The sequence below is a fragment of the Rutilus rutilus genome, assembly GCF_951802725.1.
Source record: "Rutilus rutilus genome assembly, chromosome: 3".
Taxonomy (NCBI): domain Eukaryota; kingdom Metazoa; phylum Chordata; class Actinopteri; order Cypriniformes; family Leuciscidae; genus Rutilus; species Rutilus rutilus.
Genome location: NC_140211.1, coordinates 4333135 through 4357282, shown reverse-complemented (window position 1 = coordinate 4357282; position 24148 = coordinate 4333135). Strand labels below are relative to the sequence as shown.

At 35.8% G+C, this 24148-nt stretch overlaps 2 protein-coding genes across 4 annotated transcripts; both read right to left on the bottom strand.

Moving 5' to 3' along the window:
- Nucleotides 1–5818: 5818 nt before the first annotated feature.
- On the bottom strand, nucleotides 5819–9366 carry LOC311288032 (uncharacterized protein). Of its 3 annotated transcripts, XM_084405238.1 has the most exons (8): nucleotides 7589–9366; nucleotides 7088–7474; nucleotides 6948–7016; nucleotides 6684–6778; nucleotides 6454–6580; nucleotides 6243–6363; nucleotides 6086–6156; nucleotides 5819–5972 (listed from the first exon to the last, which is right to left on the bottom strand). In XM_084405238.1, exons 2-8 carry the CDS (start codon nucleotides 7118–7120, stop codon nucleotides 5874–5876), a joined length of 615 nt encoding a protein of 204 aa, XP_084261364.1. In that variant the 5' UTR covers nucleotides 7121–7474; nucleotides 7589–9366; the 3' UTR covers nucleotides 5819–5873. The 3 variants fall into 3 exon arrangements, 2 of the variants coding, with proteins under 2 accessions (XP_084261364.1, XP_084261365.1); XM_084405239.1 differs by lacking the exon at nucleotides 6948–7016; XR_014626862.1 differs by lacking the exon at nucleotides 6948–7016 and having other exon boundaries at nucleotides 5819–6363; nucleotides 7589–8179; nucleotides 9095–9362.
- A 12168-nt stretch (nucleotides 9367–21534) lies between these two features.
- Nucleotides 21535–22779, bottom strand: LOC311287554 (aerolysin-like protein; the record flags this gene model as incomplete). Its single annotated transcript, XM_084404449.1, has 1 exon — nucleotides 21535–22779. The coding sequence occupies one exon, from the start codon at nucleotides 22777–22779 to the stop codon at nucleotides 21832–21834; it is 948 nt and encodes a 315-aa protein (XP_084260575.1). The 3' UTR covers nucleotides 21535–21831.
- Between the last annotated feature and the right edge of the window lie 1369 nt (nucleotides 22780–24148).

Here is a 24148-nt window from a genome sequence, read left to right as displayed (position 1 = left end):
GTGAAATTTTGACAAAAACTGCCTTACTGTACGTACAGTTGACAAAAAGGTTTTTAAGAAAATAACTGTAATTCACTGTAAGTATTTTTTCATGTTTCAAAGGCTGTAGTGCTTTCCTACAGCTCAGAGTGACTTACTACAGGTGAAATTTTGACAAAAACTGCCTTACTGTACAATTATTACATATGTATGTAATAAGCTTATTATTACATATGTTTATTATGTCCTATTGTTTTTTTTATATATCCAAAGGTTGTAGTTATTTCAAGGACTGACTTAATACAGGTGAAATATTGACAATACCTGCCTATACTATAAGTTAAGTAGGCTACATACATTTTATGAAAACAAATAATTTCACCTTTTTCAAGTTTCAAAGGTTATTGTATGCTTCTAGTGATGTCTCTACTCAATTAGTTTTGATAAATGTATTAGGTAAAAGTAGGTTTTACAATGGTTGTTTCTTGTACAACACATTTCTTTCATTGATTAAAAAACTGCAAATATTTTAGCGTAATCATCTTTTCAACATTACAAAAATGCTTTTAAAGATTAAATATCAACTTAAACATTTTAATTTGTTATAGAAATTACTTGTTTGATTATTGAAAATATTATTTCATGTATCATTTAAATGCCTGTATTTGCTATCTGAGGTGTGACTGAAGGGTCTGGCCCATGCCAGGAATGCATTAAAGGGCTTGCTCATTTAGCCCGGCTTGCAGAAATATGGACTTCTATAACGTTTCACAACATCCATCTGCTTTTCTTGGCTACGGTGATAGTAATGGTCTCAGGGGTCATTGAAACCTATATTGAGAGACCATTTTTTAGTCAAAGTCTATATTTTACAGTATAAGTGTCTTATCCTTGAGAGAAAGAACGAGAAAAAGGTTTTGAGAAGTCTCCTGTTAAAAAGTTAAAGCTTTGCCAAATGTGTGTGTGTTAGTATTCTTGGTTACAGGTTAAAGAACAAAATATAACTGCAAGCACAGATACAGGGCCAAGCCCCCAAAGCACCAGCAAGATCAAGACGAGTAATAAGATAATAAAGCATAATTTTTATATAAAATTCCTGCATTTTGGATTCAGCGAGTTCCTTCACATATAGACACCATGTCTGGAACAGAAGAAACTTTTCCACTACTTAAAGGTTGTATGAGTGATTTTAGGTCCAAATATAAATTAACACATTAATCTAATCTTTCCTAACGATCCACTAGCTGGCTGTCCCATAAGCAGGCTGTCAAAAAAACGCGTATCTGTGGGCAGCCTAGGCTCTGAGATCTGCACACAAAAACAATGGGTATAACTAAACACTCAAAACCAAAATAAACACTGCTCCAACCAATCACCGACAGGATGAGCTCAACATGTTTAGCGCCACCTGGTGGTGATTGGGTGGAAAACTTTGTTTATGTTGTTGAAAGCAGTTGTTTTTGTGTGCAGATATCAGAGCCTAGGCTGCCTACAGAGACACGTTTTTTTGACAGCCTGCTAATGGGACACCCAGCTGGCGGATCATTAGGAAAGATAATTAATTTATGTTTGGACCTAAAATCACTGATACAACCTTTAAGGCCACAGTACCTCTTCGTCCTGGGCATGGCATGTGGCACACAAAGTTCAAACCAACAACCAGAATGGTTCAGGGCTTGTAACAAGGTTTAGCAGCTTCTGCCACAGTTGATGCTGTCTTACCAAGCTGCTGAGGAGAGACTTAAATTTAAGATTGAGCACACAAATGCATGTTGCCCAAATCAGCAAGCTAAGTCAGCTTAATGCTAATGTAGCTTAAGGTTAGCCTGATACCAAAAGAGACGGTCCAAAGATCATGTGAGCTATTTTTGCCATAATTTAACCAATTTTGAATGAGAAGTATTAAAAAAATGAAAATGTACTTTTCAAAATGGCCACTAGTGTAATGGGTAGAGTCTTAATGTAAGATATTGATTGGGATCACCATAATGAGTGGAATCCTGTGTACTAAGTTTCATTTTTCTAACAAAGGGTTAAAAACCCTTTGGAACATCAAAAAAATACATTAGGTGAATTACAGTCATTATTTTCATAATCATTTGACAATTGTACAGTTAGAGAGGTATTGTCAAAATGTCTCCTGTAGTAAGTCAGAGTGGTCACTAGGAAAGCACTACAGCCTTTGGCACATGACAAATTACTTCAGGTGAATTACTGTAATTTTTCCATATTCATTTCTGTGTACCGTATGTACAGTAGGGAGGTATTGGCAAATTTTCCTCAGTAGTAAGTCAGGTCACTAGTAATATTCTACAACCTTTACAATATCTCTTTGGTAAATTATGGAAAGTTTTACATAAACCAATATCAGTTTTCTGTTCGTACAGGCAGCCTCAGCAAATATCAAATCTAAAGCTATAACTTTGCATTATTTAACTTAATGCGTGGTTCTGAATATGTACAGTTCAGTAATGGCCTAGTGTTTGGAGATAACATTCAGATATTCTAAACTTTCTTGGTGTTCAATTTTTCAATAAGTATTTCTTAAATCCAACATTGGAGGTTTTGTGTAACTTACAACATGTAACATTCTCAAGTTGCACTAACTCGGTCTTGGAAGTTTCAATATAAACCTCAAAATAAAATACACCTCGTAGTTTGGGTACTGTGAAATCATTGTTTGGCATGTCATATCTGTAGAATTATAGTAACTTTGATATACAGTAGAATTTTACACTCAATAGAATTTACAATATAGGGAACACAAATATTTAGGACAACCATGAATTTCTTCCTTGGAGCCTACTGAACATATACATATTAATGAAGTTTCACCTAAAATTCAGCTAAAATTTACAACAACATGTACACTAAACTTTACACAACATGACTAATTAGTTAAAACTACTGAAACCTAAGTGCTGAATCGGTAAAAAGAAATCAATACACTAACAGTTATTTTAACCCTTTAAAGCCTGACACATTAAAAAAATGGCAGAAAATTATATATTTTGGGAAATTAGATGTTTATTAAGCCTTGAATCAAAAAAAAAAAAAAAAAAAATTTGCAAACTCATTTTGTTTATGATATATTTTTTGTATCACATTTGATACATCAGGCTTTTGGGGAACGTTTTACTTACAACCGTGTAGAGTTTAGATACAAAAAATCTATTATGCCTTTAGCAGTTTGAAAACATAGCAGTTTCTGTCTTTGTTCAGGCAAAGATGCACCTTACACTTCTCACAGTACACATGTGAGAAGTGATTGTTGGTGCAATGCTTGCATCTTTGCACCAACAAAGTGCAAAGATGCACTTTGGCGGCCTATAGCTTTAGGCGGCCTATGGCTTTTTTATTTATTTATTTGATTTATTCCCATTCGGAAATTTTTTTTTTTATTACTAAGCAACCACTGAATGGAACAACACAAATTATATATCATTTTAAAGCTTAGGATCTCAGCTTTTTAATGCATCTAATTACATTTATTAACTCCTAACGAGTGCTGAGTAATCCCTCTAAAACCGAGTGTACCGCCAGCAGGCGCCACCTAGCTGCGAAAATATTCATTACCATATTTTTCAAAAATCTTGCCTTGATTAACACAAAGTTGATGTCATTTGAAAGCTTAGAGTCTGAACTTTACAGTGAATGTATCCACTTTGAAAAACTCTTAAGTATTGCTGAGTTATTTGCTGATAAATAGAATTTTTTTTTTTTCATAATCTATAAAATAATGTACTGCAATGTGTCAAAAACATCATACAGCTCATGAAACATTCTCAGATAATTGAAAATGGCACTTCATTTTTTACAGCATATTATTACAATTAAAATGAGCCCAAAATTAACATAATCTATTGCTTTTATGACAAGATATTCTTCATGGAGAAAAAAATGCCCATGAGGGGGTGTTAAAGACTGTACAAAAAGGCCATCTCTTTTCAAAATGCTGTTTTGATTCCTTTATCCAAAAATTATTATTTTATTGTAGGGGGACTTCACTAAAAAAGAATGTTCCTCCTACCTTATTTCCTTCCTGAGTTATTCCATGACAAATAAGAAAGATATGCAAAATCATAATAAAAATTATATATATATATTGTCTTTTATCCGCCGTTTCTTGGCAGGACAATGTCCAAATGTAATGTAATTTATATTTTCAAAAAATTTAAAAAGAGTTCTTTCAAACGATACCTACCTTTTCTGATATGTTAAAGGGTCGTAAAAAAAAAGTCACACTTAGCTTCCTCCCGCCCGAAAATGGGCGACATATCCCAGATAGCACCGACTATTTGATGTGCATTTTACATCTGGAAGACGTATTTTTAAGAGTGTTTGCTCATCTGCAATACGTCTATAGCCCAGAGGGTTACTATGGGATTTCAGTCATTAATTGCCATTAATTGAATCATCCCAATATTGTGTGTGTTTGCATTGTGGTAGTCATAAAGTAGATAACATTACTACAATTTGACATTACCATTAAGACCTGCAGTATCAAATTTGATACACAATTTCCAACACGATTTACTTGTAATTTAACGATTAAATTATTAAGTAATTATGCATTATTTCAATTCAGAAAGTGTTAAATTAATTATATCAGGCGCAATCCAATATTATTTTTTATCTTAACAACTTGAAATTAGCCTTTATTTTACTGCCGAAAGCGTCTGGCTTGATCCAGAGCCCGTCTACGGAGAGCCTGCCCACTCCCTATTAAGCCCTATTGTACCGAATTTTGGTTGTAGTACCACCAGAGTTCCACTGGGGGCGCTCGCCATGAGTGCAAAATGAATGGGAGTCAATGGGGCTAGACGGCTAAATTTGTCTCTTTCACCCGATTGCAGTTGAGAAATCTCAGATGTGATTGTAGATTTTGCAAGTTCAACATGGGTTTTAGGTCGAAAGTTGAATGAATGAGTACTTATGTCGTTTTGATTTCTTACAGGTTGAGTTGTTGTTGCCCATAACACGCTAGCATTCTGCTAATGACGTCAGCATTCTGACGTCATTGACATTTTGAAAGACTTTTTAAAGCAAATAAGTGACTCTAAAAAATCTAACACCCAGCAATGTGTAATTTCTTTGCATCTCCTTTCGAATACAACATTCAAATTACTAGACAAAAAATTATATCCTGAGAAAAGTGGATTTTGAGGGTTTTTCGCCATAGACCTCCATTCATTCTGCACTCGTCCTGTGAGCGCCCTCATATGGAATCAGAGTGGAACTGCAACCAGTTCAGAAGCCGGAAGTGTAGTGAGAGTGAAACTTCTCGCCATATTAGACATTCTCTGCTTGATCCAATCGCAGCCGCCATTTTGAAAAGCTAAAAAATCACCCCTCTACTGCCTGCAGTACAGTGAAATTCCACACGATGGCAGAATACACGTATCAAAATAGATACAACAGGTTTTCAAAGAAAGTATTGCTCTCACTGATTCAATATATGTCTTAGAAACTCGTGTATCAAATATGATACGTGCGGCTTTAAAGGGTTAAAACAACTGATGAATCCTGCACAATCAGCAGTGTGATGATATTAATATTTTATATTTTCATTAATCATCTTAGCTGGATTTTGTTAAATTCTGGAGTTTCTCTGTACTGTGCGAAATTGTACTTTGCTTTGTTAGAATTTGTAATTTGTTTATGTTCTCTGTTTTCAGATAAGAAATAAAACAGTAAAATAGTAAAACCAGTGTTGTATTCAATAAAATACAAAAAGACAGTTTCAAAACACTTTGAACGTTTATATATTTTCCATACATACATACATACATACACACATATATATATATATACACACACACACACTGTACATGGTAACAAAGTAAACACACATGGTAACAAATAAGAACAAAACATTATCTGCTACAAAAAAATTATAAGCACAAAACACAGGACCATGATTCATCTTCAGGTGGGACCATTATGTCCAGACATTTAGTGTGAAACCACCTTCTGCATAATTCACACTGTATCTAAGAAGAAAATTGGAAATATATGTAAATTGTTTTTCCATGTCATAGTGTAGTTAGTATACATTACATTGGCAGTGTTTAGTGATGACCATGAGATTTAATGTAATAATTACCCAAATGCAGTGCTCCTCTGTTTGGACTCCTTCTTTTTGTCCACAAATGGAACAGTACTCTTCCCTTGACACTGTAATTATTTTAAAGTCAATCTTATAATGTAATTCTGGGTAATCAGATACAACAGTACTTTCATATTTATTTTGAAAATGATACCTGATCCAATCAAAATTTCTTTTGCAATCTGCTTTCTACAGTGCTGCATCCACTCATCTGATGGATTGATATTGATGCTCTCAGGTATGTTAGGGAAGTTCTCCACCAGCTGTTTTGCCATCTAGAGAAACAGCAGTGAACAGTACAATGAAAAACCAGGAAAAACACACAGTTGTGACACATTAATGTACACATTTTATTCTGTCATTACCTGCATCACGAATACACCACAGCTAACACCATCACTCTGAAATGTGTGAGGTATTGTGCCAGGCTTCCATTTGATGTTGGTCCAATCCTCTCTTCCATGTTGATTTTTTCTCTCAATGAAGTATTCACTAAAGTTGGTGAAATACATGGAATCAGTTTTGTGATAGTTTGTCAAAGTGTTATAAATGTGAATATACACAGGTTGATGGGGAAAACAACAAAACAATGTACCCAAATCTGCCACATGCATGTGAGGCATCATCCATTTCCATGGAACCACTTTGAGGGTCAAGCACAAAGATTGTTTCCGATTTAGCATCCAGGTACTAGGATAAAGAAAGAAATAATACATGAATCTTCTTATTATTCTTATTTAGGTTCACAATAATAAGAATAATAACAACAACAACAATACAGTGTCCTTCTAACATTAGTATCTGGATGCATTAATATGAGTAATGGAGTACAGAAATACACAATATGCTTTTAACTTACCACTAACTTCCAGTGCACATTGTTTATGTTTACAAAAGTAATTGCCCCATCATATTTCTCAAAGTTTACCTACAATGGAAAAATTCAACTGTTATTTTTGCGTAGATTTAAAAACTCAAAAACATTCTGGAATTACTTACTTTTCGTAAACTTTGTCGTGCCAGTTGCTCCATCGTACCATGCAGAATTACATATGTGGTATAATGACTCAACTGGTATAGGGGAGTAGTTGAACCCTTTTTGTTGAGTAGGGCCCGAATGTAACTCTCTATTGCCTGAATCCATCAGCAAGTACAAAGCATTGCAACATTGACACGGAAATGACCTATATTCTGACCCAAATGCGTTACTGTCTTACATATAAATAAAGTAACTTGTCATAATGAGCTTACCTCTCCAAAGACCCAATTATGGGGCTTCAATGTCTGAAATGTTTTGTGATGGAGCAGGTACTCGTTTTTTTCTTCTGTGTCCTCCATAATAGCTACAAGTAGCTCTGTTGGTTTATTTGTCCACAGCAAGTCAACCTGCAATGACATAAACATGAATATTTTGTCTTAAATTATACATTACAATTTCATTTAAAATTCACAATTCCAGCACAATTGTCCAACTGTCACTTTTGTTATTATTATTCTTACTTCTTTCTCTGAAAGAAGGACTTCTGCTGGAACATTACAGGGATCATGTGCTGACTCTTGTTCCACATTCTTTGTAATTGGAGGAACAGAAATTGTGTTGGGGGGTTTTCTTTGCTTTTTGTGGGGGACTGGTACTGTGTGTGGAGCAGAGTAGAATTTTGACTTTGTACCTAGGAACCTTGCTTCTTTCCTCTTCCACGTCTCATGGGGTTCCTCAACATCCATTGGTGGTAAAGGCTTGATCAATAAACCTTGGGACAAATTATGTTGGATCACATGTTCTTTGTACCTGGCCTGCAATGATGGGTACATTTTTCTTATGAATGTTCCTGGTGTCATTTTTTTTATTTTACCCATGATGGAGTGTTTAACAATTCCAAACCAGTTCTCCACATGACAGTTGGTGTCCCTTGTCTTTTCTTTCTCTGCTAGACTTGAGGCATGTCTTTTGAGATCCCCTAAAAGCAAGCCACTCCACATTGGAAAAATCCCAATATAGGTATTAAATAGCATGCTGATGATTCCCGGACAGAAGTATGGGTTATTTTCAGAGATGTCATGTGCCTCCTGCTTCCTAGCCTCTTCCAACACCTTATGAAAATACAAAGTGAAAGGTGAACTGGCCATTATCGTTTTTGCATGTTTTTTTTCTTCAAAGTCACACTTGTTTTCCTCCAGTTCAGTGTCTTCAGTGGGTTTTTCTGTGGATTTGTTAATGATATGACCCAACGCACAAACACTTTCCTCAACACTTTTCGTGTATTTTGGAGTTGTTAGGGTGGTACATAATGCCCTGAAGATCTGTGTGGCTTCAAGCATGGTGCTTGAATTTTGCAGTCTGGCAAAGCAAAATGTGGCAAACTCTACCAAGCCCTTGTCTTCTGTCTGTCTGAAAATTGCCTGACGGACTGCTTTCAAGACATGGGCAGAGCACATATGCAGAACAGTGAATGGTTTTAAATCAGCAGGCAAAATTTTCCGATGACAAATGTCATATGCTCTGTTGAGATAAGACGTTACATTCTCTTTATTAAATGCAAGTAAGACACTGTGCATCAGAGCCCAGCTATAATCAGTTTCAACCTGAGTGATGTGTATTTGTGTATATCTTGACAAATGTAGTGTAAACTGCATAAGCCAAAATGTAATCGGGGGAACTGAATGTTCACTGGAAAGCATTTCAGACACTGGGAGAGGTGGTGCATCCCGACCCCCTCCTGGAAGTGTAAGGGAGTAATACAGCACTTTTTTCCCTTGATTTGGGATTTTTGTGACGAGTCCCCCAGTGGCATCAAGGTAGAGGGTCACAGAACTTTTTCTTCTGAGGTGTTCAAGAAGAATGCTGATGCCCATTTCAGTAAACAAATGGACCCCAAAAGGGTCCATGCTGAAATGTTGAATGTACCCTGGCATTTTGAAGTGGGATGTGTCACACTCTCTTAAAATGTTCTGTGTGAGGTGCACATCAATCAGCATGTCTCTGTGGAAGTTCTGGCTTCTTCTTACCTCTGATCCTATGACCTTAAGGACATTTTTGTTGAGGCAGCTGCTCATATTCCCAGCCAGTAGCTCTTCTGTGGGTGTTGATGCAAGCTTGCTGTAAAAAAAATTACTTGGTCCATGGGTCATTGAGCGTGCAATTTTGCCTCGTTTTGTATAGGTCGCTGGCCTAAACCTTCTTTCACCTATTTTATGATGGATTTTCCCCTTCTGTGTGACCCAGATTTTCACTTGAGAATATTTGTCTGGTTTATTTTTTCTTTGGAAAATATATTTGGCAGAGCATGATTTAAATGTGCATACAGCCACAATGTGCAAATATGGAGATTGTTTTTTTCTGCTCAGCAAAGGTTTAATGTGCTGATACTTAAACGAAAGTGTGCAGCAAGCATTTTTTTGTTTGAATTGGTCATATAGATAGTGACTCCATGGCTTTCTGAGCTTTGTGGAGTTGTGCAATGGACATATTTTGTCCCATACTTTTCTTTCCAGATTGATTGAAAATTGTCGAAAAGCATTGGATGTTTTTCTCCACACTCCTGTCTCCCGGGAGACATGGCCAGGTTCCTTAGCGTCTGCTGCACTGAGTGGTTCCATGTCTTCCAAGTCCACACTTTTCTCTTCCAAGTCCACACTTTCCTCCATGTCCTCTTTCTCACACAGAGCATTACCTGTGGGAAAGCAACTTCAATAATCACGGCATGCTTAATTTATGACAAAATTTGTACAAATAAATAGAGTATGCATGCTACTATGCTACTATAGATGTTGTAGCCATAAACAAACACATTTTCATATTTGTTAAAATATTATAATGTTATTTTTTTTTCCCATCTATGTGGATTATGAAAGTGAACAACAGCATGAGTAAGATGAGCAATATAATCAAGGAGACGAAGGGTCAGACGGGATTTATTTTTTACCACTTCAGTTTAATTTTGTAGAAAGTCTTTAAAGTGAATTTCGTTTTGTATAAATTGTATATCAATTTTAATACATTTTTCATTAACCAATTACCTGGATTTAACAAATATAGCAGACAATATTATCATGATATGGAGGCACTGGCGTGGTCTCTTGCATTGCAGGTGAATGGAGCCCATCTCATCATTAACCGAAACTCAGCTTATGCTTCACAGACATGTGAAAAATATCTATAGAGAGCTTGAAATATCTTTAAACAAAACAATTGAAAATGAAAATGTATATTTGTCTATTACTTGAGGCAAAGCTTATGAGTTTGGGTTCATTTATGAGGCGAGCTCCAGTTCACGCACAACACGGAGCTCCTGAAGTCCTGATATTGCCTGCTATTTACTAGGTTGATGAAATTGGTTGATGAAACGACGAATAAAATTAAGATACAATTAATACAAAACAAAATTCACTTTAAAGAAAAGCTTAATAAAAAAAAAATGAAATGGTTAAAATCATCTCTGCCCACTCCATTTGTCTCCCAATTGTGCATCTTACTCAAGCTTTTCATTTTTCATATAATCAACATAAATAAAAAATAAAAAATAATTTAAACTAAATGAAAATTTATGAAACTATAAGGCCACATCGACACAAAGCCAGAGCTTTCCCTGTCCTATGTTTGTTTTTGTTATTCTAAAAATAAAATCCGTAAACATGGCGCCGTCTCAAGATCTGCGTTGGCTGAAACCGACTCAAAACAGTATATACAGTGCTATGCATACGTTTAGGCACCCTTGCTAAAGTTGAATAAAAAGAGGAATTAAAAATAATATTTTGGAAATTGATCTTAATGCCTTAATTTAAAAAAAGAAATTCGAACCTATAAAGGACACCCATTTTCTTTGTGAATAAATTTATTTTAAATAAAAAAATGTTCTTCCTTAAAATACAGGGTGCATAAGTTTAGACACACCTATGTTAAATTCCCATAGAGACTGGCATATGTTTATTTTAAAGGCCAGTTATTTCATGGATCCAGGATAGTCTGCATCCTGATAAAGTTCCCTTGGCCTTTGGAATTAAAATCACCCCACATTATCACAAACCCTTCACCATACCTAGAGATTGGCATGGGCTACTTTCCATAAGATCATCTCTCAATGCAAATCAAACCAGCTAAGCTAACTGAAATAAAACCATGTGCATCTCTAGGTAAGGGTTTGTGATAATGTGGGGCGATTTTATTCCAAAGGCCAAGGGAACTTTATCAGGATGCAGACTCTCCTGGATCCATGGAATAACTGGCCTTTAAAAATGAAAATATGCCTGTCTCTATTGGAATTATATAGGCCCCTACAGTGAAAAGATTGTAATGTCCGCAACACTACTTACTCCCATATTTTAATTAAAAAGGCAACGTTTCGACCCTACTGGGTATTCTTCGTGTACACAATAAGGTTTTTTTTTTTTTTGCCTGAACACCCAGTAGGGTCGAAACGAAAGTAGCATTGTTGCGGACATTACAATCTTTTCAATTTTTTTTTTTTTTATTTTTGGTCCAGCACCTGCCAGAAGGTGGGATATGCACACAATAACATGTTTAAATAAATATATATATATATATATATATATATACATACACACACGTGTGTACGTGTGTGTATATATATATACACACGTACAAATTTGTAACATTTTTGCTGAATCGTACATATTTTACAAGTTGCCAAATTCGTATATTTTCAAATGACCTACCCCCTGACCCCGCCCCTAAACCTAGGCTACCCATTACGTGGGTTAAGACAAATCGTACGAATTTGTATGAGTAATGGTTGTCGTAAGAATTCGTACAAATTAGCCACTTTTTAACCACTCGTACAAATTTGTACGATTTGGTCGTTGATTTTAAATGCTTTTTCATCAGCCTACCATGGCAGCCTACCATGGCTGTGCTTATTTGATAAAAAAAATACAACAAAAATCAGTTATAGTATTAAATGTTATTCCAGTCTAAATCAGCTGTGTTCTATGTGAATATATACTAACGTGTAATTTATTCTTGTGATCAAAGCTGATTTTTCCAGCATACTCCAGATTTCAGTGTCACATGATCCTTTACAAACCAGCTAATATGAGGATTTGATTCTCAAGAAACATATATGATTATTATCATTGTTGAAAACTGTTATTTACATTTATTTCAGGATTCTTTGATATAAATCAATCAACACATTGATTCATTAAGGGGAATTAATTAATTAAAATTAATTAATTCATTAAAATTGCGCAGCTCACAGGGCCCTGTCAATAGCATCCCCTCAGCACCTGCTTAAAAATGATCTGGCACCGCCCCTGCTGTAAGATCCTGGTTTGTAAATGCAGCTACACAAGCCGCGGTTCAAATGCCGGCCACAAACGCTGCTGTGAAACGAGTCGATATTCGCACACATCTAGCAATGTCTCCTTTTGAGGTGCTGTGCCATGCTGTTGAAGATTTGCGTTTTTGTGGCTATTTATCTTTGAGGTATTTAGTGCACAACACAAACGTCACACACACAACACAGTAGCCTATTGTGTGTGTGTAATTTGTGTATCACTGAACAAACGGGTTAGTTAGCTAGCTGGATAGCTGACTTGCGTTTTGTGACACCGTGCTAGCCCAGCAAACACAGAACGTTGCGGGAACGTTATTTTGTTTGGGAACCAAACAAGAACGTTCTAGGAACGTTCCCTGTAGGTTATTTTAAAGAGAACGTTCCTGGAACGTTCCCCTAACCTTAAGGGAACCTCTAGGAAGGTTCTGGGAACGTTCTGGGAACCTAAAATTGACTAACAAATATGGTATACGGTGAATTCAGGTTGGTTGATTGTGATATTTTTTCCCCAAGTCATCTCAATGGCAAATATGTGTCCCAGCAACCTGAATTTACCCATACCTTAAGTAAACTCACATTATTTGTATAGCCCTTCCCCTTTTCAGATATGCCTTAGTTTGCGATATTTATACAATATATTTGCAGTGTCATTAACAAATTAATTATAGACAATTCACGTTAAACTCAAGTTTGCGCAAAGGCTTAGGCGTAGGCTATGCGTTTGACGGTGTTTTGAAAAATTTAATTAGGGTAGGCTATACTTTTTAGGTTGTAATGATTTTATTTAATTTTAATGTGTTTAGATTTGATTCTTAATTTATTCCCAGTGAATGCTGCATTGATGAACCCTGACGTCTATGAGTGACATTTTTTAAGTTTATTTAGCCTAGTTATTTTAATAAATTATCATAGTGTGGACAAAACTTAGCCTACCTTCATTTTCCATTTGATCACCCGACTCCAGTAGCTTTGGTTCAGATGTGGTTGAAAGTGTACTGGAAGCCATGGCCCGATGTAATTGGTCCCTCACACCTTTTCTGTTGTATGTCCAAATAAGCCATAGCCAGTGACGGTTTTGGGGGGTATCCTCTCCAAATAAAGCAATGCATAATTGCGACCAAATTGGTGATGCATACTTTTGAGAACTTTTTAGGATTTCAGCTTTTAGTAGCTCTTGCACAATAAGTTCTTTTCCCCCTGCCTGTGCCCAGACATCTTTCCTTTTCTGTCTGTGTCCTTTTTTAAATCTTCCCATGATGACATGCGAATGTTTCTTCTGTCTGGACACTCTTTTATAAGGTTTGTAAACTAAAACACCTGTCTTACAATTCACAAGAACATTGGGGAAATAATCAAGAACAGGTCGTGCCAGATTAGTTAATGTTTCAAAAATGTCAAACGATTTCATCCCATGTGCAGATTATAGAAATGGTTTAGGAGATTACTCTTACATCTATTTAAAATGGACCAAATTGTTGGTATTTTAGGCACTTATATTAAACTCCTCGTCTTCTAAGATATTGATGATTTCACCGATTATTTTTAAATAATCAAACAAAAATGCACACTGCATTTTTTGCGATTACATATGAAAATATACAACATACCGTGAGAATATATATAGATTAGGAATGCATCAGTATTCAGACATGTTCCGAGGCTTGTTTAGCTGCTGCAGTTTATCACTGCATGTCTTTTGCAAGCCAAGGAAGGAAAGCATATATCTCAACATATGAAGATGCACGTCTAAGCTAAGCCTGATCTCGAACCGGTGTCCTTCTTGTTGTTAGTCGACAGTTTTAACCACTGATCCGCAGTGATTACGTTGAACGCCGTGTTATCTCATGTAATATAAATCTTTTAAACATATTTAAGCTGTAGTGTATGATGGTTCACATTTAATTCTGTTGAGCTATATGGTTCAGCAGTATGTATATTGGCGGCCAGTGGGACCTCGAGTATTCAGCACCACGCACCGGGACAGCGACAGTGAAAGCAGACCAGTGTTTATAATTAATATAATATAATTTATAAAATACTGTGTTTAATAAGCCTAATGATAGTCAGTTTGGGGCCCGTTTAGAAATGTAGCAATAACATTTTTTAATTCGTTTTTCAGTAATCTATTTAAAACCTAAACCATAAATGGATTCTAAAAAAAAACTTTCCAACCACTTTAACAGTTATTTTAATAGATTGGTGCTCAGTGATAAGCTACCCTTGCACGTTCAGCAATGTGGACAGTGACGGTGTAGTAAACCGATCAGTTAATTCATAAATATAGCCTACCCAGCAAGCAATTTCGCGTCTAATAGACGTCTAATAGCCGTCTAAACACAGCCCAGACGTCTAGGCTAAATCGAGGCTAATTTTGGGCTGTCAGTGAAAATCTAATAGACGTCTAAACATAGCCCAAGAATAGACAGCTATTGAATGACTACATATATACGTCTAATAGACGTCTAACCATAGCCCAAGAATAGACAATCAGACAGCTATTGAATGACTACATATATACGTCCAATAGACGTCTAACCATAGCCCAAGAATAGACTAGTCATCAATTAGACCGCTATTAAACGACTACATATATACGTCTAATAGACAGACAATATGGGTCTAGGCTAAAACAAGGCTGATTTTGGGCTGTCAGTGAAAATCTAATAGACGTCTAACCATAGCCCAAGAATAGACTAGTCATCAATTACACTACATATACATGTAATAGACAACAATATGAGGCATAAGGATTCTTTTCACTCAAATATAACAGGTTCTCATAAATGAAAATCCATCCAAACTAATTGAATATAAAGGGATTTATTTTGAACAATTATATAGACAACAACAACTTAGACAACATTCAAACATAAAAATAAACAAATAAAACATTGGAAAAATATGTAAAACAAATTAAGATATTCAAATTTTTAAGAATTAACTGTTTACTTTTGATCCATAACCCCCACCCCCTGCCCTCCCTCCCTGGTGCTTGTTTGAAATGATTAGAAATTGCATTTTTTATTTCACATTCCGTAGCTGATGGACAGCTGGTCATCACTGCGTCTGCCAAATGAGAAAAAGGAAATAATTATTGCTCAAGAAAAGCATTGTTACAGTCATTTAACTAATTACAGTCAATCACTTTTGCTAGGATGCACACTAGAGCTGGCCAATATAGAGTTAACAGAATATAGATTGAGACTATATAATTTATATCAATATAGACAATAATTTATATCAATATTATAAATTAATTAATATCAATAATTGAACATTTTTGCTCGCGTAATGGTGATGCAATACGGGGTGTAACGATACGCGTATTGAACAATTCTGTACAAGGCATGCATGCATATATATATATATATATATATATATATATACATACATACATATATAGGCTATATACACACACATACATACATATACATATACATCTGAAATTTTCTTCTCGAATGTTCATTTTTATCAAGCTCATATATGCAAGTTCAGTAATTTCACTTAAATGGCAATGAAAATTACCTATTAATTGTCATTTAAGTGAAATTACTGAACTTACATATATGAGCTTGATAAAAATGAACATTCGAGAAGAAAATTTCAGATGGCACTTAGAGGCTTTTGCATTCTGAACTTTTTCGATTCATATATGTGATCCTGGATCACAAAACCAGTCTTATGTTGCACGGGTATATTTGTGGCAATAGCCAACAAAACATTGTATGGGTCAAAATTATAGATTTTTCTTTTATGCCAAAAATCATTAGGATATTAATGTTGGTAACAAGACATTTAATGGTAGTCATTGACAAGTGTTCTGTATATTCAATTGTTGTACTTTGTTGACTGATTGCTGGATAATTTGCAATAAACAGTGTCTTTAAATCAAATAAAGTGGATTACATCACTCCAGTTCTGAGGTTTTTACACTGGCTATCTGTCTGTCAAAAAATTCATATAAAAAAACTACAGTTGATTATTAAATTAACATTTTAAGGCCAAAGTAAATTTATAATCTTCTGATGCACTATGAAGAGCAGACCTCTCAGGTCATCTGGGACAGTAGCCAGCTACTTTTATATCTCCAAAGTCAAAACAAAACATGGAGAAGCAGCATTCAGTTTTATATCGGAAACAAATTCACTGAAAACTGAATGTATGCTGCATATTGTAATTATTTAAAAACAAGTGTAAAGACTTTATGTTTGCCACTACCTTTTATTAATTGGAAAGGAATTTATTTATTTTTTTATAATTTCTTTTCATGTTGCACTATGCTGCTGTTAAATTTTATGTAAAGTACTTACAAAATTTGCTTTAAATCAAAATCTATTATTTATTACTCTAATTTAAAAACAATATACTGGTATCTTTATAATAATAAAAAATAGTAATGAATAGTTTCATGCTTACCACATTCATTGAATTTAGATACATTTGCAATAACACGTGCAGGTAACTTTAAATTTTTGGAGAAAAATACTACTCTGCAATGTTAATGTTAAAATGTCACGGTTTCTACACATTATAACAACTAACTAATTTAAACAATGAACATATCAAAAATAACACGCATACTTACAAGATCGAAGTAGAAATGTGAAGGTTTTCACTCAGACTGTTGCTCGCCCGTTGCTCTCCGACAGCTGCCTCGTGTCAAATAAAATGGCGGAAATGTTTATCGCGAAATTTGGCTAAAGTGATCTAGTCGCGCAATGCCAGTAGTCCCAGTAGACATGTCTCAGTAGTGTTTCGATTGTGCCATCTAGCGGTTGGGAAATGCAATTGCATTTGATTTGATTTTTTATCGTAGATTGTGTATGAATGTTATGTTTATGTGTGACAGAAAACATATTAAGCTGTGTGAGCGAAAACATTTCAAAGACTAATATTCTTATACTATATCGCTGGTCTGAATCTGGGCTATAGCCAAGCCGTACGTAGACCAGATTGCCTTGATTTCGCCAGGTGGGCTAAAGCAGACCGCATATAGCCCGTCCAATTCGGAGCTAAATCGTGACTACAGATCGACCATGTCTTGAAATTACATATTGAATCTTGTAGATATCATACCAATGCGAACATGATGGAATATCAACCATTTCATGCACTGCCTGGCAAAAAACAACAATTAATCCGTTTTGACTAAAAGTGGGCTACAATAGCCGGGTCTGAATACGAGCTAAATCGTGGCTACGCACAGCCTACACATATAACATGTAAAATAAAGTAAACCAAACAACTTGTAATCACAGTAGACTTTGCTTACATGATGGAATATCATACATCTCATAAGTTATTTTGGAAAAAAATACATTTATCCAGATTACATGTTATTTGGGCTAAAAGTGGGTTACGCATAGCTCTGAATACGAGCTAAATCGTGGCTCCGCACAGCCTATAACATGTAGCCTAAAATAAAGGAAGCCAAACAACTTGTAATCACGGTAGACTTTGCTTACATGATGGAATATCATACATCTCACAAGTTATTTTGGAAAAAAAATACATTTATCCAGATTAAATGTTATTTGGGCTAAAATTGGGTTACGCATAGCCGGGTCTGAATACGAGCTAAATCGTGGCTACGCACAGCCTACACATATAACATGTAAAATAAAGTAAACCAAACAACTTGTAATCACGGTAGACTTTGCTTACATGATGGAATATCATACATCTCACAAGTTATTTTGGAAAAAAATACATTTATCCAGATTAAATGTTATTTGGGCTAAAAGTGGGTTACACATAGCCGGACTATGTCGCGTCTATATTTAACCCAGACGTTGAAAAGACGGCTATTGCTTGCTGGGTATTAAGACTTGCCGCCAGACGGGTGTATTTAGTCTCGTCTATAATCTTATCATTTCATTCTCCAAAATATTTCTTTATTTAAAATTGTATATTTTGAAAAAAAATATAACACTGTTTTAGCTATTTTAATTCTAATGTAAATGGATTGGACGACACTGAATTAATTAGCCTATGTCATAGCTTAAGTAGCCTAGTAAAATGTGTTTAATATTAGGCCTATGTAATTTTATTTTTCGAGAAATAATTATGAGAGGGCTTATTTTTTCACTTGAGCACCTGCCCCCAAAATGCATGGCCCTCATCCGATCATGCAGTTCTCCAGTTAATTTGATATGACAAATTTAAAGCTTCAGTCTTGCTGAAGAAGAAGGTCGGGAAGATATTAAAAAGAAGAGACAGAAGTGGGTGGTAGAGTAGTTCAGATGCAGCAGGTTGAGGTAAGGTTTTTTTCTTTCCTTTATTTTTAGAAAGCCTTATGGAACAGTATGTTCAAACAAAAACGGCAAGATATGTTTCATAAATAGTAAAGCTGTTGTGTGGGGGAGATGTTTAAGCATGTAAAATAACAAATGTTGCATGCATATATATATATATATATATATATATATATATATATATATATGTATGTGTGTGTATCAATATATACATATATGTGTCAATGTGTGTGTGTGTGTGTGTGTGTAAGGCTGGAAACGAAAGTTATCACTTTAGTTTTCAAAATAATCGTGATTAAACAAGGACATATTCTCAAAGCCTTTAAAGCAGGCAAAGTAATTTATTAATTTATTTAAATATTATACATAGGCCTGCATGTGAGATAGAGTTGCGAAACTTTGTTGTAACAAATTATGCACTGTTGTGCCGACGACGCCCAACAAGCCTTTCTCAGTTACGCACAGGTGTGCGGGAGTGGGGGGTTTAAATCCTTTCTCCAAGTTCAACAGTTACTGTTCCTTCTTATACCCTGAGCAAAGCATTGTTAAACATGAGTGGAATATCAGCACCAAACCCGACCGACAGGAAACCCAACGATGATGCAAATGGCTGGAGATCCAGAGGGGGAGAAGAACATAACATACAGTATTCTCCTCAATGCGCAATTGTACCTTGATGATACTTTAATATCTCTATTAAGTTCTTCATTTCAGTTTATAAGCTGTCAGATGAGACCACACATGGCATATTTAGCCTATATATTTGAACACAATAGTGAATAAACAGAATGTAGTCGGATGTAGCCCATATGTGAAGCAAATGGTACTAACATGAGTCTGTACAATGGTGCAAACGACTCGGTCTCCCACAGAGCCATACTGTTCCTGGAGTGTCCCAACAGTTGTCAATCAGCATATATGAAATCCTCGCATATTAGCATGATGATGAAGGCCATTGTGCCACGTTTAATTCACATACATTTAAAAGGCTTTTAGAAGTACTAGGGCACTAAATATTTCGGCCCATATTTGCTCAGCCTACACTATGTAACAAAAACTCTCTCTCTCCCATTTTCCTTCCCCCTCCCTCTTTTTCTCTCTCCCCTCTCCCTCTTTTTCTCTCTCCCCTCTCTCCCCCATCTCTCTGTCCCTATCCTCTCTCTGATATATATATATATATATATATATATATATATCACACAAGTAGAGTTTAAAAGGTTATATCTATCTGTCTCAACTCAATACACTCAGTTTTCAGTTATTTTACTCGTCTCATCTATGAAGGACATGTAGCCTATGCGTTTTTTTTCGTCTCAACGTCTTTAGTAACGTTTCTGTGCCGTGTGTAATACAGATATTCAATTTTGAATGTTGAAACATATCATGAATTTGATAAAACAATGTAATTTGAAGACTGTCCCTTGGAGATCGCTGACGTCACCGCCACCCATTGAGAGCAATGTTTTTTTCCGGACTTGAAAGACATCGACACTAAAAGAAAACAGAGTTGAAGAAGATAGTTATACATGGAGGTAATAATAATAATCTCATATGAAATATTTTGCTCACGCCGTAAGGAAGTTATTGAGAGCATAGCTTCGAATGTGCGAATATGAAACCAACTTTACCGAGGTACAGTTCAGGCCTACCGTCGTGGAGAAAGGGGAAAATAGAATACTGTCGATTAAGAAGAGAAGAGAAAAGATTTCGACGTCAGTTCACTCTGTCATCCTGCACAGTCCTTTTCCTCCGTCCGGGGAAAACTAAGCAGAGGATCCGATGAAGTTGTTCGATGGTTTCGTTTTAATTAGGATTCGCTGGGAGGCTCGCCATCTTGTTCCACACAGTGATGAGCTCAGTCCGTGTCATCGCCGTGTCCACGATAAAAACACTCAAAACTAACTCAAAATCACTCGTATAGTTCAGTTCAAATAAAAGAAATATATTTCTAAACGTTTGTCTAGTTTTACCTCAAAATCACTGTTAATTTCTCTCAGAATTATCTCTGCCGATTTTTCTGTGCTTACATCTCAACTCTCCGCGTGCTCTGACGTCATTCCCTCATTCGCGTTACTCTCTCCTGATAGGTCGAACTACACATCACATTCTCTTAAAGGCAACATAACATTCAAAATACAGCATACATTTTTCATATTCACAACATGAGAAAAATAAGAACAAAAAGAAAACACTTTTTGATCATTAATGGAAAAACTTTAAAATTCTGAACTCAGTTATTAATTTACTTTTCTTTTAATTGAATTTACTTTTGGTTATTTCTATTAGTAACCACTCTGGCTTACTATTTATTTATTTTTTCCTTTCTTAATTTTTATTTGTAATCACTCTGGGTTACAGTAGCATAGTTACACAGCTCTAAAGTTTAATTATTTAGTACGCATAATTTGGTTCCACACATGTAAATGATCTACAGGCTATAAAATGGCCCAGTGTGAACACACCATTTGTATCTTAAAAAAATGTTGAATGTATAGTTCCCCTGAACACCCAAAAAATTACAGTTAAATATAGAAGAACTGAAATTCAGTGATCAGAAGGTCACAAACCATATCAGTGTAACTGCTTTAATTTTCTTTTTCATATTACTATATTCAATTATTATGAAGTATGCATACAGGACTGTAAACAACAACTGGAGAACCAGAATGGCTTGTTTTCAAAAATGTGGTTTTATATCACTAAGTTACTTTAAGGGGTCAAATCAAACAGAAATAGCACATTAAAGTTACAAGTTACAACTATATGATTTAACCACATTTTGTCACTTTTCAGGTCTGGTGTATAAGGATCGGTTTTGCTCATGTGCCCAAATGTCCGCCCAATGGAGACAAGTGAGAGAAAAGAGAACAATGCTTGCAGACAGGGTTTATTTAATAAATTGTATTTTTATTTTTTTATTATTAAATGTAATTTTAAAAATTATTACACGATCAGGTTCTAGAGATTATTTCAAAGTGATTACACCATGTATGAATATTTGTGTGTTGGTATTATTGGTGTATTAATGTTACTTGAAGACAACAAATATTATATATACACAGATATATATATATATATATATATATATTTATTTATTTATTTTTTTTTTATTTTTTTTTCAAACACCACCCCAAAAATACATGATTGACAGAATTAGAAGTAATCAAAGAACTTTTGCATTACATCTGTCTTGACATCACAGATCAGAGTCCTTGGTATCCACTTTGATATCAGTGTAAGTGATGCCTTTGTATGTGCCCTTGGTTCTATACGAATACACACTGCCGTTCTTGCAGGTCATCTTCACTGTGCCAGTGTAAGGCATGTCAAAAGTGGCTCTGCCAATAGTGACGTCAACATCCACCATCTTCCCTGGTGGGACTTCTATATCGGTACACAGAGTTTCGGTTCTCTCATCTGTGTGCTCCTGACGATAAGTGCTTTCTGTTGCAACGCTGATACTGAATCCTGCAGAAACTTCTATAATCGATGGAATCCCAGCCTTCACTTCCATATTAAATGTTGCTGTAGTGGTCTTACTCATTGACCATGAAGATGTTTTGATCACTTTCTTTGAGCTTTCAATTTTTTGTTTTTGTGTGGTGGATGAGCTGTTCCTGAAAGTGACGGATTTGATTTCTTCTATTGTCACCTGTGGTATCAGTTGGTGGAGAGTGGGATAGTGGACATCGGTGAGAACTGCTGATTCAACTGCTTTGAGAAACATGAATCCAATGCAGTCAATGTCGTGACCATCTCTTCCTACAACTCCCAAACAATATCCAGACCCGACATCAATGGGATATTCTGTTTTTAAACCCCAGCTTGTCATCTTTGCAAAAAATGTGTTCCCCAAACTGGTCTCAAATTTGATGGCTCCAAGACGTGTTCCTGCTCCGTTCCCCCACAGGGACAGTGAGGTGAAACACTCACCAGGCTGGAACTTGAACTCTTCATACGGTCCGTCTAGTCTACCAAATTGATCAACTCTCCCATCTGAAAGCCAGACCTTGACAGCCTTCACCTGCGATCCTCCCACCCAGACTCCAATCTTCTCTAAACTGGCACCGTTGTCCTCACCAGTAAATGAGAATGGACCACCTCTGCCTCCACCAATTATATAAAGATTTGTTGTGTCGGACATCTTTAAATTAATCTATCTGAAAATAATATCAGATCAGAATTATTATAAGCTTTACACTATTGCAGTGTTTCACAACCCAGTTTCTGGAGACATAAGAACAGTACACGTTGGATTCCTTTCTTAAATGATCCATTCATTTCGGGTCTTGGAGTATCTACTAATAAGCTGACTTGAATCAGGTGTGTCTGAATAGGCAAACATGCTAAATGTGCAGTTCTGGCATTCCTCTGGGAACAGGGTTGGGAAACATTAGCCGCTTTTCCACTGTCAGGCCAAACGGATCTAAGAGTGGTAAGGAATGGTTAATGTTATATTTCCACTCGAGCTTGGTTTGGCACGATTACAAATCATTCTCGGACCTGAATTCTCAGCACCGTTGGCTAACCATGCATGTTGTGACATCGCCACTCAGGATTGGTCACTTGTCTGTTGTCTGGCTCTCTGTAGCTGTTCAAGTGCGCTATTTGAGCGTAGTAAACACAAGTTACTAACATAAATATTCTATCATCCTCCATAACGCAGACACTATATTTGCATCTCATATGTCTGTAAAACTCATGTGTTATAAAGGCAATGACTGACACATTTGAATTACATTGCAAAGAGTGCTGGTATCAGTCCCACATGGAAAATGAAACCATATCCATACCGGCTGGGCCAGATTGGCACGGATTGGAGCAATTAAGCACAGAGAACAGTTTGGCCGATGGTGGAAAAGTGTCTATTGTTGTGTATTCCTGTGGTACAGCGTATCTATAACACGAGTTCATGCTTTCATATGGCATACTCTTTAGGCAGGAATCAACTTTTACATGCATCTGAAACAATATCCAGTTCAATTTCATTTTTTTTTTTTTTTTATAGCAAGTGGAATTATTATGCTGTTAGTATTCTTATTATGCTTTTGCTTGCTAAACTTTAGTTTTGCTGAACCAGCGGCAACGAAAGCAAACAAAAGCTGGCAAAAAAGCTGCTGTTGAACACACCAAAAGGACTAAAGGCTACTGCCAACTAGCACGTGTGTTCTGCGCCTGCGTGCAAGGAAATAACAGTCTATATCAGCAGGTATCAATAGTCTATCTTTCAAAAATGGAAACCGAAAACCGGACTGCAGATATACAAACCGTAAACAAAGCAGCACTTGCTTGCCATTTTGTATATCAGGCTGTTCACTTTCTTCATTCCTGTCGGCTCATGTTTTGATGAAAATATTCGTCTAAATAAAGTCTATTTTGGGGGTATTAAATTAAAGGTTTGGGGGAAACTTATACACTCTAAAAAATGCAAGGTTGTTTTAACCCAAATTTGGTTCAAATGTGGATGAACCCACATAAAAAAATTTAAAAAATGAATTTAAAAAATGTAACCC

What these genes read in the sequence shown, in the direction of transcription:
- LOC311288032 (XM_084405238.1), bottom strand. Translation starts at nt 7,120, where the DNA reads ATGGAGCAACTGGCACGACAAAGTTTACGAAAA. An exon ending in GTGGTGTATTCGTGATGCAG is followed by an intron (nt 6,364 to 6,453) that starts GTAATGACAGAA and finishes CTGTTTCTCTAG; the next exon opens with ATGGCAAAACAGCTGGTGGA. An exon ending in CAGAGGAGCACTGCATTTGG is followed by an intron (nt 5,973 to 6,085) that starts GTAATTATTACA and finishes TTTTCTTCTTAG; the next exon opens with ATACAGTGTGAATTATGCAG.